At 35.6% G+C, this 14168-nt stretch overlaps 3 protein-coding genes across 3 annotated transcripts; 1 reads left to right on the forward strand and 2 right to left on the reverse strand.

The window, feature by feature from the left end:
• Window positions 1–399: 399 nt before the first annotated feature.
• LOC101737752 (PCI domain-containing protein 2 homolog) lies at window positions 400–3580 on the reverse strand. The gene is made up of 3 exons (XM_004933636.5): window positions 2979–3580; window positions 2449–2617; window positions 400–1853 (listed from the first exon to the last, which is right to left on the reverse strand). Exons 1-3 carry the CDS (start codon window positions 3192–3194, stop codon window positions 1045–1047), a joined length of 1194 nt encoding a protein of 397 aa, XP_004933693.1. The 5' UTR covers window positions 3195–3580; the 3' UTR covers window positions 400–1044.
• Window positions 3581–4722: 1142 nt separating this feature from the next.
• Nopp34 (nucleolar phosphoprotein) lies at window positions 4723–7880 on the forward strand (the record flags this gene model as incomplete). Its single annotated transcript, NM_001044177.1, is given in 7 exon segments — window positions 4723–4872; window positions 4947–5072; window positions 5351–5528; window positions 6205–6302; window positions 6915–6976; window positions 7486–7592; window positions 7749–7880. Coding segments are annotated over 6 exon segments (642 nt in total). The 3' UTR covers window positions 7583–7592; window positions 7749–7880.
• Window positions 7881–9051: 1171 nt separating this feature from the next.
• On the reverse strand, window positions 9052–12973 carry LOC101737610 (protein AAR2 homolog). Its single transcript, XM_004933635.5, has 5 exons — window positions 12668–12973; window positions 12192–12394; window positions 11512–11769; window positions 11039–11165; window positions 9052–10789 (listed from the first exon to the last, which is right to left on the reverse strand). The coding sequence occupies exons 1-5, from the start codon at window positions 12868–12870 to the stop codon at window positions 10372–10374; spliced, it is 1209 nt and encodes a 402-aa protein (XP_004933692.1). The 5' UTR covers window positions 12871–12973; the 3' UTR covers window positions 9052–10371.
• Between the last annotated feature and the right edge of the window lie 1195 nt (window positions 12974–14168).

The following is a 14168-nucleotide window of genomic DNA, read 5'->3' on the forward strand; positions in this document are numbered from 1 at the left end:
TTTTCCTAGGCCCCTTAACGCCCCCCTGTAGGTTTCAAACGCCCCCAAGGGGGCGTTATCGCCCACTTTGAGAAAGACTGCCTTAAATGGAACGCCTCTATGAGTCATGTTTTTTCGTGCGTGCAGCCAGCTCCATCGAATTATAAGACGTTGTCACGTCAGTAAAACTTTTCCTTTATTATATAACTGGTTATGTATTTTTAAGTTTACTATCCAATTATATCCATAACATCATCTACTCAGTGTGCTTAGTGTTAGTTTTTAACGTTCTTGATAGCGTAAAAGTAAACTTAAATTTGTATGCAGTTGGAACAGCGCCCCTAGCGGCAAACGTAGGCAAACGTTCCAATTCAATAAAAATTTGAAAAACAATAGTGATGGGAACATTGAAACTATTGCTCACTTTGGTAATGGAATATATTTGCAACATACGATACAAAACAGGGACAAATAGTATTTTCATAAATAGAGATTCCGAACGACGCGAAATATCGAATTCAAAATTATTATTTATCTGTAATCCCTAGACGTTTATTTAAATTTTAAACTTAATACAGATCAAGCAGGATTCAAAACAATTACACATCATGTCATTAATCTCTCATCATCATCATCTTTTATTAAAATCCACATTAATTACACTCAATTAATAGATATTATTGTTATAGTGCTTAACCATATTCACTGACAAGGTTTGGACTCATGTTATGTATTATATGTATAATATTTTGTTTTATTAATGACATATTTTGGTGTAAAGACACCCCTACCGTTGTGAGTTTCTATTTTATTTAATGACAACCCTAAACACATTAGTGCTACTAAAATAAAAAAACTGGACTACTGAACTGTTTTGTGTATTTTTATGGATATTATATGTAATCAAAAAGAAAGTATTTAAATAGTGAAATTGCGTCAGATATACAATTGCTCATCATCACATTTCACTTAATCAGCCTTTATGCTAATGGAATCTTAATTTTTATTAAAACAATCAAAAAATTAAGTGTGTATTCCCCTAGGTATTATTTAAATGGTATAAATTTAATACAGACTAGATAATGGAGGAAAAGCATTTTGTTTACTGACAACCACTTTCTTGTGTTGGTATGAGATGTATCCTTTGATTTTTCCATCATATATGAGATTTGCAACAATACATTGAGTTTCATCTGAATCAACATCTTCCTGTCCCATGATTTGTAATGCTGCCTCGAAGCTGGCTATGTCTATCTGATGTGAATTCTCCGCTAAATATACTTTCCTAAACAAATTTCTGTATGCTGTAATCTTTAATTTTTCTACAATCAAATAAATACCAGCCGTTATGAAGAACTTTTCATGTTCCTCCATAACCATATCGATACCACGCAAATCTCCATTTTTCACAGCTGATATTAGATCCCAGAATTGTAGCAAATCATATTTCTCTAGTAAATATTTTGCGGGCATGAAACCCAACAGCATTTTCACAGGAACTAAATAAGTTAGAATGAGCCTTTTATTTCGTATGCTTCTTCTGTGACAATTTTCAAAAGCAAACGATAAGTATTCATCAGCTAGACGATAGTCTGAGTCAAACATGGCTTTACGACCCACAAAATATCTGTATGTAATTTGTTGGGCCAGTGGGAATTGATCTTTGAATGGTGAAGAATCAATGGCTCTAATCAATGGTTTGCAAAGGTGGAGCTTGTTTATCCTGAAATATACTTTAAGAAGTTGGTTTACAAGACACAACATGCCTATCTTTTTGGTATCCACATCTGAAGCTCTGTTGTCAGCAGCACAGACTCTGAAGCAAGCTAATAAGCTCTCTGCTGCTTTTTCCATAATTTTACTGCCATTTTGAGCTGAAATATTGACAAATGAAATTAATTGTACAGAATACAGATTATTTAACACAATATTGACTAAGACAACAACTCATGCAAGTATTTGAGATAATTTCGTTTTTTCGACATTGTACCACCATAACAGAGTTGAATCCTACCACCTGTGAATATACTGAGCACTTAGGGTTAGTCATTCTTCAAACAAGACTAAGGAGACAAATCTTGAGTAGAAGGGAACCTGCACTTAAACAGCCACCAGATGATGAGTGGTTACTAGAGTCTGTAGACGTTACTTTGTGAAGTCTGCCTTAAGTGATGAAGTTTAAGGCTGAATTGTATAGTGTAATTGCTGCACTATTCTTCAAGCTAGAATACATGATTGCTTTAGTACAGAAACAAGCAGTTTGGTAATACATACCTAGTTGTGCAAACTTATAACACAACCGACCATCATAAATACTATAAGATCTCATTTCTATGACACATTATTTTCCTTGGCATTTGAAGATTTCAATATGAGTACTCCAGGCATCTTATTCTTAATGCCCTAATCACTTGATACTATTACCATCTTATCTTAGCTCTTGAATGATGTATGCAAATTCATACTTACGGCTAGATGCCTCTGCTTTCTGTGCAACAAGTCTAAGATCTAAACATGCAGCATACATAACCGGAAGGCACCAGTTCTCTTCTTTCTGTCCCTGTAATAGCTTTACGACAGAGGCCACACATATACTCTGATGATCGTATGCCTCAATGTAATCACTTGCATATAATGCCTGGAATGCAAAGCATTTTTTTTTATTGCTTAGATCGGTGGATGAGCTTACAGCCCACCTGGTGTTAAGTGGTTACTGGAGCCCATAGATATCTACAACGTAAATGCGCCACCCATATTGAAATATAAGTTCTAAGGTCTCAGTCTCTGACCGAAATGCATTACTGCTTCTGACTACTACTGACTCAAGAGGTCTTGCCACCAGTAAAAGTATTTGACGAGAAGCTAATAAAACGATATATTTAAAATACACTTAACAGGTAATGTTCGCTGTAGTAACGGCCAGATTAATAATGGTACATTTACTATTTTTTAATCTATATTTATCAATTTAAAACCAGAATTAAATTCATATATCTCACCTTAAGACATGATAAGTGTGCAATTACAAGTTCATCTAATGGAGCAACACAATTTCCTGTGACAAGGGTTGCAATATCGCTAGATAATAGATTCCTATTGTAGACATGTTCATCTCTTAGAGACAACAGTCTAGACAATATGTTACCTTGTCCCGTTCTGTACATACGTTCCACACATTGTATGTATTGATTAAGAGTGCCAGTTATCATCGACATTGTGGTTAGGTATTACTGGATTTTTAACTTTGAATGACTAATTTTAATATACAAAATTACAAGAATGTAGTTTTTCCTATAATTTCGTCAATCGACATTTCATGATTGATATTTATCAAAGAATCAGAGTTTATTAGCGCAAAATCGGTCTCATGAAAACATTGAAATTTTGTTTTCTTTATATGTCATTTCCACTTTCCACAGCTCAACTGGAGAAAGGATAAGTTTTTCATTCCTTGGATAGGCACACGGAAAGAAGTCTATACCGCTAAAGCATTTGGAAGGCCAAGACTATACTTATTATGTGAAATGGAATGTAATTAAGTGAAATCAAATGTTTATTTATTTTTTTAGATGAAGTGAATTATAACAGCGGCAACCATACATTTTTTTTTGTTTGAGACACAAATTGCAGGCATCATACTGTACTAACGATGGGTTAATACTGATATTTGTCAATATACAAATATATTCGTTATGTAATATTATAATACCTTAACTAATACGTGAATATCCTGATATCTTAATATACTTTGATAAAACGGGTAAACGAGTTAAACCTAATACGGTATTCGTGAAATAAGTTAATAATCATAGATAATACACATTAGTTATTAATAATATAAATAGTATATTGTATCTAGGAATTTGACTTCAAGGAATCAAGAAATGAAGGTTCAAACATTAAAAAGTAATGCATTTAAAAATTCCCAAGCTGTATTACGAATATCTTAATGAATACTAATATATCGGTCTCACCCTTATACTGTACTGTGTTCCATTTAAAAAAGTAACCAGTGCAGCTATTAAAGGAATGGCTTCGCAGTATACTAATTTTACATTATATTTTACAGTGCTCCCAGTGTACATCGGAACATAGCCTTAAGCATTAACACAGGTGCGAAAAAGCTAGTGAACCACTGTTTTATACGTTTAAGCATAAAGTAAATGAACAAAATGTAACAAGTCACATTAATCCTTTTCTCACGATCCCGCCTAAAGGTCTTGAGCTTTTTGTGTCTGTTACACGAGAGTTTGTTATTTCTACCAGATAGCCAAAGGGAATCTATTTTTATATTAAATTGATGTACCGTATTTGCAGCTAAAAAATAGATAATATGTAATGCCTACACCTATCTGACGCAAACGATACATATTAAAACGAACATCAATCTGTGCACTTAATACACGAGAAGGCTTGGGACTTTTTGGCGGGAATGCGAAGAGTGAAGTTGTGAGATTTGTTTTATTAAATTTTTGTCTATTAAGTGTTTCTTCAGGTTTAAATGTGTAATAACGGTGGTTTATTAACTATTTAGTATCTGTGAAAGTGCTCGTTCGTCCCGTTTCATCTCGTCTCGTCTCGTCTCACTTCGTTTTCATTTTCATTTTCATTTTATGACATTTCGTGCATTGTTTTATATTAATCAGCTTCCTTCATTTCATACCACTTTTCATAAAAATAAAAATAAGACTTGACTTAAAGGTCCTACTTACCAGGTCATAAAATCCCTAAAAATTAAAAAAGAAGACTTTGTTGTTCTTTATTTACACTTCTAAGTTTTTGCTTAAATCACATTTTAAATTACGAAATAAAATGGAAGAAAACGTTGCGTTGGATTCTAGCAAACAAAAAAAGTTTATCAAATCCATTAAAGGATTGCAAAAAACTATAAAGGTAGTATTAATAACATTATATATTTGAGACTAGGTTATAAAAAACCAGTGTACTTATTCTTATTTATATCACAGAAGAAAAAAACGCAAGCGAAGGATCAGACCCCCGTCACCCCTAAAGTACAAGAAGAGAAAATAAAAAAAAAGAAACGTGTAAGAGGGCTTGTTTATTTGGGACATATCCCACATGGATTTTATGAGGTTGGTTACAATTCTTTTTTTGCTTTAATTGGCAAACTACCGTCCCACCGTCGAAGAAGAGTCCCTGTTGTTAATAGACCGCCTGGAATAATTTGATTTGTTGTAAATACCAATAAAAAAAACGTACAAAAGGTCATTTATTAATTTTTTACTGGTGGTAGGTCTTGTGAGTGGGCGCGGTTAGGTAACAACCACCCTGCCTATTTCTGCCCAAAAAGCTATACTTTACAAATTATTTGCAATTATTTAGACTCATATCTTTTGTGGGTTTTTTTCAGCATCAAATGACACAATACTTCAGTCAGTTTGGAGGTGTTTCTAACTGTAGAGTGATCAGATCAAGGCGCACTGGCAGATCTAAAGGATATGCATTTGTAGAGTTTCATGATCCTGCTGTCGCACAAATTGTTGCTGAGACCATGAATAATTATCTCATGGGGAAAAGATTGATAAAAGGTATACATTATTATGTATGGGTGTAGATCAATAAACATATAAGCCCATTATACCTCATCTAGTGTTAAGCCATCACAGGAATCTTAAATGCTTAAGGCAACCTTTTGATAGACACTCAAATTATCCATAGCTTTAGAATAGGGTTCAATTTACTTACAATAAATAGACACAAATAGGCAATATAGTAAATCAAACAAGACAATCAGTAATTATGAGACATACTTTAGTTCTTCATTCAAATATTTTCATTGTGATAATTTTGTTCTAGTTCCTATAGTAAAGTGATCTGATAATAATAGCATGGTACTAAATATAAGCAAGGCTGATGATTTGTGATGTAGACAGAAAACACTAGAGCTGTGTGTATATGGACATGAATGCGCATCTAAAGTTTATCATTAATTATAAAATTTTAATAAAAAAATACCTAATAAAAAATATTCTCAACATAAATCAATGAATGAATTCTGTTTGTTGGGAAGCCTAAAAAATTCTAGTAATCTTACAAGAGTGTCACTACTATATCTAACATTTTAGTATTCATAATTTTCAATCCATTTTCGATTCTGTTATGTATTAATGTTGCTTAACTAATACCTTAACTTACTGGTGAAACAAATTTATTTTGGCTAAACCTGGATGACTGGTAAAAAAATAAAAATACATTCATTTTCAGCTGCTTACATACCACCTGATAAACGAAGATGGGCCATGAGATACACATGGAACCCTCAGAACAATCCTGTCTTAAATACGAATCTGAAACTTAAAAAAGTATGTATTAGAAAATATTAATTTTCAAATGTCTATAAAGATTGCCCAAGCAAAATCTGGTGTACTCAGTATTATTAAAGTAGATAATGTATGTTGCACATGTTAGTGGTTTTTGCAAATTGCTAATGCCAGTTCTCTATATCTATTATCTTTGTGAATGAAACTTGTTTTTTAGTAAATATACATGCCCTTGCTTTGTATGTGGTTTTGACACCCATAACATAAAATTCTAACAACAGCAATTGAATGTGGAATTTTTATTGTAATGTTTACCATTCAATCGTAAATTTATTGTTAAAATATGTTCATTGAACAATGAAGATGTGTTGATCATAAAATTACCATAAGAGATATATTGCACCTTTAGAATTATAGAGACCCAACCGAAAAAATGTGTTTTTTTGAAAAAAATTTCAAACTGAAAAGACGTAGAAGAAGGAGACGGTGTGAAAGAGATGGACAAGTTTGTCCCTTTATAAACGAAAAACATTCTAAGTCAATTTTTTAATGAAAGTCAAAATAAAAAAAATTACGAAATGGGTCTCTTAAATTCTAAAGGTGCGATATATCAAATATTTAATAAGTAACTAAAAATAATCAATTGTTTTTAAGCAATACAACGCAGTAAAGAGTGATGCTGAAGAATTAAGAAGTGCTCGTAAATTAATGAAAAGGTAAGTTAATTATTTTACTGAAAGTCTTGAGTTTACTGTACTAGTGAAATTTGTTACATTATCACCCAAACTTTTTTTAATAAACCAATTATCATATAGACGGCTGAACAAGCACACAGTCCACTTGGTGTTAAGTGGTTACCATAGTCAAATGCTGCAACAGAAATGAGTAGGTTGGTTGTACCTACTAGTGCCACCTTGCATTACTAGCTAGCGACTAAGATACTAAGATCAAAACAAGATCAGCATCAATAAAGATTTTAGTCAATTAATTTTAAATTATGTTCTTTACTTGCTGTGTGCATGTATCTATTATAATTAAATCTAATTAACTCTGATCGAAGCAAATATGTCTATTTTGGGAAATTGTATGATGAACCAAAAGAATATTTCCAAATAGGACAAGAACTAGTAGATTTAAAAAAAATATTGATTATATATCTTAATTCCATGTTAGTGCTAATAATGAAATTAAATTATCTACACTATTTTCTATTTTTCAATTTCAGTTTAAATAAAACAAAGAAAAAGTTAAAGGAATTGGGCATCAATTATGATTTCTTCATGCCCGTAGATATCCCAGAAGAATTAACAGAAATTGAGTAAATAAAACAAGGTTTGTAAAATGAATTCGTTTCTCATAATACAATGCAATCTGATTTCTATTAATGAATTACTTCATGGTTTTTCCATAAAATCTCGGCTCCTATATGCTATTCAGTGTCAATGTGATTATTGTATTGATTATTATTGCTTGGGTATGTTGTTACAGTACCACAAGCGACACTGAGAAGTTGAAGCTTAAGAAGCAGTACAAAAAGAACCCCATCAGTAAACAATGAAAAAAGAAAAAGCAATGTATAATATTTAAGTCAAAGTAAATACAATACAAGAAATGTTTTTTATTTATTTTTTGCATTTTATGATTAAGTGCGCGGCGTCAGCCACACAAGACCCGCCGAGAAAAATTGACTACCGACTAAACCTCACTGGGCTCCAACACTCCGACTTCATGAAACCCACAGTACCGCAAAATGCGCGCCGAAAGTCCGCCTTCGTCGATACCCGTCCTGATAATAGAGCGGGATTTCATCCCCGGGAAGATTCTGCAAGACGTCGCCTCGGGGGGGACACCGTGAGCGGCGCACAGGAGCCACCTTACGCCGCCTCACCACTGGATCGACAGTCGAGCACCAGGCGGCCCTCCGCACCTGGCACCCGACGACCTCTACGGGAGACGAACGGGGCTTCGCACCCGCGCTGCTCATTCCACCTTCTTCACTGAGGAGCCGAAGAGGGATCCCACTTCCTTTCGTGCTCTTCAGCTTCACGGGACGTCACTTCACGTCGTTAAACCTGGCCATGGCGCATGACGAAGGGCTCGACGATTAAATTAACCCGCAGACACAGCCCACTGAATTTCTCGCCGGATCTTCTCAGGGGGTCGCGTTTCTGATCCGGTGGTAGATTCTGCAAAGCACGGCTCTTGCTAGGGTTCGTGTTAGAAACGTCATCAGGTTTGAGCCCCGTGAGCTCACCTACTAGTTAAGGCTACGCTGATATAGCCTCTCAAGGCTATCAGCTTAGGCAGGAAAACAAAAAAAAAGGTGCGCCAGAGGGTGACAGGAGTTCGGCCAAGTTCCTCCAGCAACCGCTCCTTCCACTTGGCGTATGCTAAGATGAGGTGCAGTGCGCCTCCACCGAGCTAAGGCGCAGGCGACCTCCCAGGAGATCATACTGTATCCCCTGAAGACCCTCACCGCTAGCGTCCGCTGAGTTCGGAGCAGCAAACCGCGTTGCACACGGGAGCGCCGTACAAGGCCATACTTTTTTTAAACTACCTATGCTGATAACTTTGAGAGGCTATTTCAGCGTAACCTTAACTAGTAGGTGAGCTCGCGGGGCTCAAACCTGACGAGGTTACTAACATGAACCCTAGCGAGAGCCATGCTTCGCAGAATCTACCACCGGGTCGGAAACGCGACCCACTGAAAAGATCCGGCGACAAACTTTTTCTTGGGATCAGCACAGTTAAAGAAAAAAGATACTAAAGTTAAAAATGTAAATAGATGCAATTGTTTACAGGTACCATTTATTTAATTTGAAAAATTATGATACAAAAAATATTTTTTATAAATTATATTAATTCTTATAATTACCATTACTCTTTGATCACACATTTTCGTAACTATTCTTAAGGTATGTAAATATTGAAAACCTTGTCAAAAAGTTTTCGAATTCCCAAACAGCCGGTCTACATTATGTAAGAACCTTTATACCCATTATAGGGAATTTTGCTGTTTATGTATATAACTAATTTAAAAAAATCTATTTGTAATATTTCTTATTCTAACTAGTTATGGATTCGGTGTATTGAGTAAAAAAAACTAATTCTTTAGCCCCATGCAGTCTGTAAATTAGTAATAAAAGTTACTGATCTGTGACGTCATAACACATTGAACTTAATGTTGTTACGTAATCAAACCACTGCAAAAGTTTTCAACCTTGCAGTATATTGATAGAATATAATATGATAAATTTGATTTTGATAGACAGAACATATGATAAATTTCTTTTTGGAAATTTACAAACATTCAGAAAAGTTTTTAAAGTAAACAATTTTTTTTAATGTAATCAAACATTTGTTACTATGAACGATTGAACTAATAAATAATATCATAAAATTGGTTCTACATGTACACAGTACACAATTAGGATAATATCATCTACCTTGGAAAGTGTCGGTTGCACAGATCATCCAAGTTAAATGAAATATGAAAACCGTCCTTATGGCTCCTCTTCACAATGGGCCATGATGGGCGATTATAGAAACTCAAGATAGTGTAGAGGGCATAAATGTGTGTGATCGGCCATCATCGCGTATGATCGTGCGCAATCGGCGTTGTGGCGGTAGATCAAAAGAATGATGGCCCATGATTGTGTGAGCGTCCACACCATCGCCGATTAGTCAGGATGTAGTTGTCTCGAATGTGTGTCAATTGTGTCCACTTTAAAACTATGGTTGCGTGGACCTTGTTTTGGTCCGATTGATAACCACCACCCACCACCTTATCTTCTTTCATCTTGCATTGCTGAAGTCCATGGGCGACTCCGTCTGTCTACAAGAGGGATTTAAGAAAAAAAAGTTTTCACGATTCTTTTTTCGCGCACATTAACTAAATGACTATATAGACTATATAGAACTAAAAATATTGCCGCAGCCGCGATCTCCTCGATTTCCATCATCGATACCTAGACGTCTTAACATATCAGTAGACAGTCAGTAAATAAACGTTCACGATTGTGTGGAGAGTTGCCCCATCATGGCGGCGATGATGGACGATTGTTTGTTGGCCTATCATGGCCGATTGTGAAGAGGAGCCATTAAATATAATCTATTGAGTTCCATCGTCGAGTTTCACTACGACCGGCCTCTCGTCTTCATCGTCAGCGTCTAGACCAGTGAAATCCCATTGCAATTTGTCGGTCAGGTTATCTTTGAAGCGTTCAATCATCGTCAAAAGTCTGCCGTCGACTTTGCTTACGTAAGCCGTGCGGAAAAACTCACGGAGTTTCTTGTATACTAAATTTTTATTCATCACTATATCGGCTAAGAAATCTTCGGGCATCTCTTCGATTTGCACCTCAATAGTCCTAATGAAGTGAAAGAAAACACTTCTGTATTTGTGTATGGCCTCGTCACACGAACATATGAGTATGACGAGGCTCTTCCAGTGCTCAAAAGCCTCTAGGGAGTGCCCAATCAAAAAGCACAAATATGCGAATTGCAGTTCTCCTATGATGTGTAGAGGTCTGAAAAATAAAACACGTATATAGAATTCTAGATTTTGGCTTTTGTGCATTTAATCATGTCAAGAGTCGAGACTTGACTTTAGCTTCCTGATAACTTCGGCACTGAACAATGCTTAAAATATCCATCATAGACATTCAACTGTATATGTAATCAACATATGAATGTAGTATGTAGTCAACAAAATTTTATATTAAGATACCCTCAAATTTCTCTTAAAATACTAACAGTTAATAAAAATAGATACTTACTCATTATGCTGTGCTATCATGAGCTCTAATGAGTATGACTGATCTAAGTAATGTTTCGTGATCTCCTCTGGTGTTGCATCCGGTGGATATTTATCTTGAGGTATTTCTGTGAATCTCATAGCAGCTCCTGTAAAGATTCACATTTTAGAATTCTTTTATTTTTTTTTATATTTTTTATTGCTTACATGGGTGGACAGACGACAGGCTCACGGCCCACATGGTGTTAAGTGGTTACTGGAGCACATAGGCATATACAACATAAATGCCGCCACCCACCTTGAGATATAAGTTCTAAGGTATAGTCAAACCGAAACACATTACTGCTTCACGGCAGAAATATGCAGGCTGGTGATAACCTATCCATGCAGCCTCACAGGTCCTACAATCAGTAATTAATTAGGCGTGTAGTTTTATTTTAGTAGATATATAGGGGAAAAATATTATTTACATTTATCTTTGTTTCATTAATTTACCTGGAACTGGTTTCAAATCTGGTAACAATGACTTTTCTTTCTCTTCCCTTGTGATTCTTTTAGCTCTCTTAGCACTTGAGTGTCCGGCAATCTGTTCTTCACTGAAATCCTCTTTAGTGGGAGATTTTTCATTCTCCTGACTTATTGAACTAGATGAAGACTTGACTCCTCTTGGTCTTTCTGCATCAGTCATCGATAAAAGCTCAACTGATGCTCTTATCATTCCACTTTCTGGTGCCAATTTTGCTGCTAGTTCAGCTGACAATAGAAATTAAACTTAGTACAGATTATTGATATAAGATTCTGGAATAACACAATATTTTAGTTTCTTGTATGAATTGTTTTTTCTGATACAAGCCTAAGTTTACGGGGCTCAAACCAGGAGTGTTGCTAACACTGCCTCTAGCAATAGCAGTGCTTCGCAGAATCTACCACCGTATCGGAAACGCAACCCCCTGAGAAGATCCGGTGAGAAACTCAGTAGACTGTGTCTATGGGTTAATTTTACTCATTAAGCCCTTCATCACAAGCGACGGGTTCGGCGAGGACAGTGACCAGTCTCAATATGCTCCACTATGCCAATATGACCAGGCTCATAATGTGAACTACCACCAACTTCAACAAGACTAAGTTCATTCAAGATTTGTAGGGCAAGTATTTCTTTAATTGAAGACACCAACCAGTGATCTGTGAAGACAGTAACTTCCACTTCTGCCATATTTCATATGGATATGGAGCAAGATGTCGGTCCAAATTAAATAAATTATCTTTCAAACGTTGGATGCTCTCATCACTGATCTCTTCCTTGCTCAAATCTTCAGTTTTTTTGTCCCACATTTTCACAAGAAATTCTTTTTTGTGAAAGTAATGCATGAAGCCAGATCTGGAATTTAATCAAGAAAAGTAATTTATTTAGGTATGCAAGTAACAATAATATTGATATCAGTCTCATATAAGTTCAATAACAATACACGAAGAAACTTAATAAGCTGTATACATATATTTTGTGCTTCGAATATGTAAATTCTGAGTGTAAATCTGATATCGAATTACCATATTAAAATTAAGTGATAAGATTCCAAAAACAACCTCCAAACTTGAATTCCTTGTATAGTACTAGGATTGTTTTTTTAAAGTATATATAAAACGCACTTACCTAGGTGCAATATCGCCAGTACCTTTACTGACAGCAGAGTAATGAACATAATGTAAGCCTGGAGGAATCATTTTAACGCCACGAAAATCTTCCTCCGTGTTCCAGCACTGCATATCGATGCCAAACTGGGTTTCTGAAGGGACTCTCAAGAATACAAACGTGCCCCCTTCCACTAGCAGCTTTTTCGCTGTTTCTTGATCCATATCCAACTATGCTCCCGAAACAATGAAATATGAATTAATGGTATGATAAAAATACATACAATCAATCAATCAATGTGTTTACATTCGTGAGTGTCAAACGTCAATGTCAAAATCTCGACGCGTGCCGATTTGAATGTTTCTGAACGTGAAAGGTAGGTACAATGCAGACTGAAGTGAATAGATTTTTTAATAATTTTCTTAGGTTTGAAATAATGTTTTTGTTCTCAACTATGTAAAACAATGTTTTAAACATTAAAAGCACCATAACCCAATACGATTGTATTTAACAGTAACTAAGTGTCTGTCTGTTATCGAACTAACCCCTGTATAATATATATTGTGTGCGTCTTATTTGTTTTAGGTAAATCAACAGAGATCCTGTCATCAAATATTCTTAGCTACTCACTTAATTCTTAGTGAATATCTGTGACCTTGCTCGTTCACGAAGCCCGCTATAGAAAGCAGAGTATTAAATACACTTGACATTGGCGAAATCTAAAAGGAAACGCCATAAGCCTAAGAGATAGATAGATAGATAGATAACTAAGTGATGTGTCCTTCACTTGTTCTATTTGTTTATTTTTTCAGCATGGCTACCTACGACTATCTTTATAACTCAATTCATTTGAAAAACTAAGTTTATAAATATATCATGTTTAATTTTCGGCATATTATTATTAAGTTAATTAATTTGTTATTTTAAATCTGTCTGCTATCTTAGGATTTGTTTTTCTACATGAGCACAGAATCACGCTTTTTATAAAGTAATTTCTCTAAAACATAAGACAGGAGGGTAGGTACATTAATTTATATTTCTGTAACGCTTAACGGAGCTACTCATAATAGAACAGAGAATAAGTCAGCAGAGCGTATATGAAAAACTTCGACGAAACTCAAATTTGATGAAATATATTGATCGTACGGACTTCTGAGACTCCCACCTCACCACTCGAATCTTAAAACGGAAGCGCATCTCAAAGCGTGCCCGCGTCGGGAGAACACGCGGTGAGATCTAATCGTGGTGCTGGGGAGGGACATCTCCTTGCGACTGTCGTTGATCTTATGTTAAAGGACAAGAGTTCGTGCGAGGCTTTGCGAACTGATTCTGGTGTTCCATGAGGCTGAGGAGTGCGAAAGGGAGTGGGATCTCTCTTCAGGTCCTCAGCGAAGAAGGCGGAGTGGGCGGCGCGGGCGCGAAGCTTCCGTTCATCTCCCGTAGGGGCCGTCAGGTACAGAGTCCAACACAACCCGTTCTGTTCCCCCCTCAATATTAAGAAACCAGGTCAACGGGATGAGCA

Source organism: Bombyx mori, chromosome 9 (genome assembly GCF_030269925.1).
Source record: "Bombyx mori chromosome 9, ASM3026992v2".
Classification (NCBI taxonomy): Eukaryota; Metazoa; Arthropoda; class Insecta; order Lepidoptera; family Bombycidae; genus Bombyx; species Bombyx mori.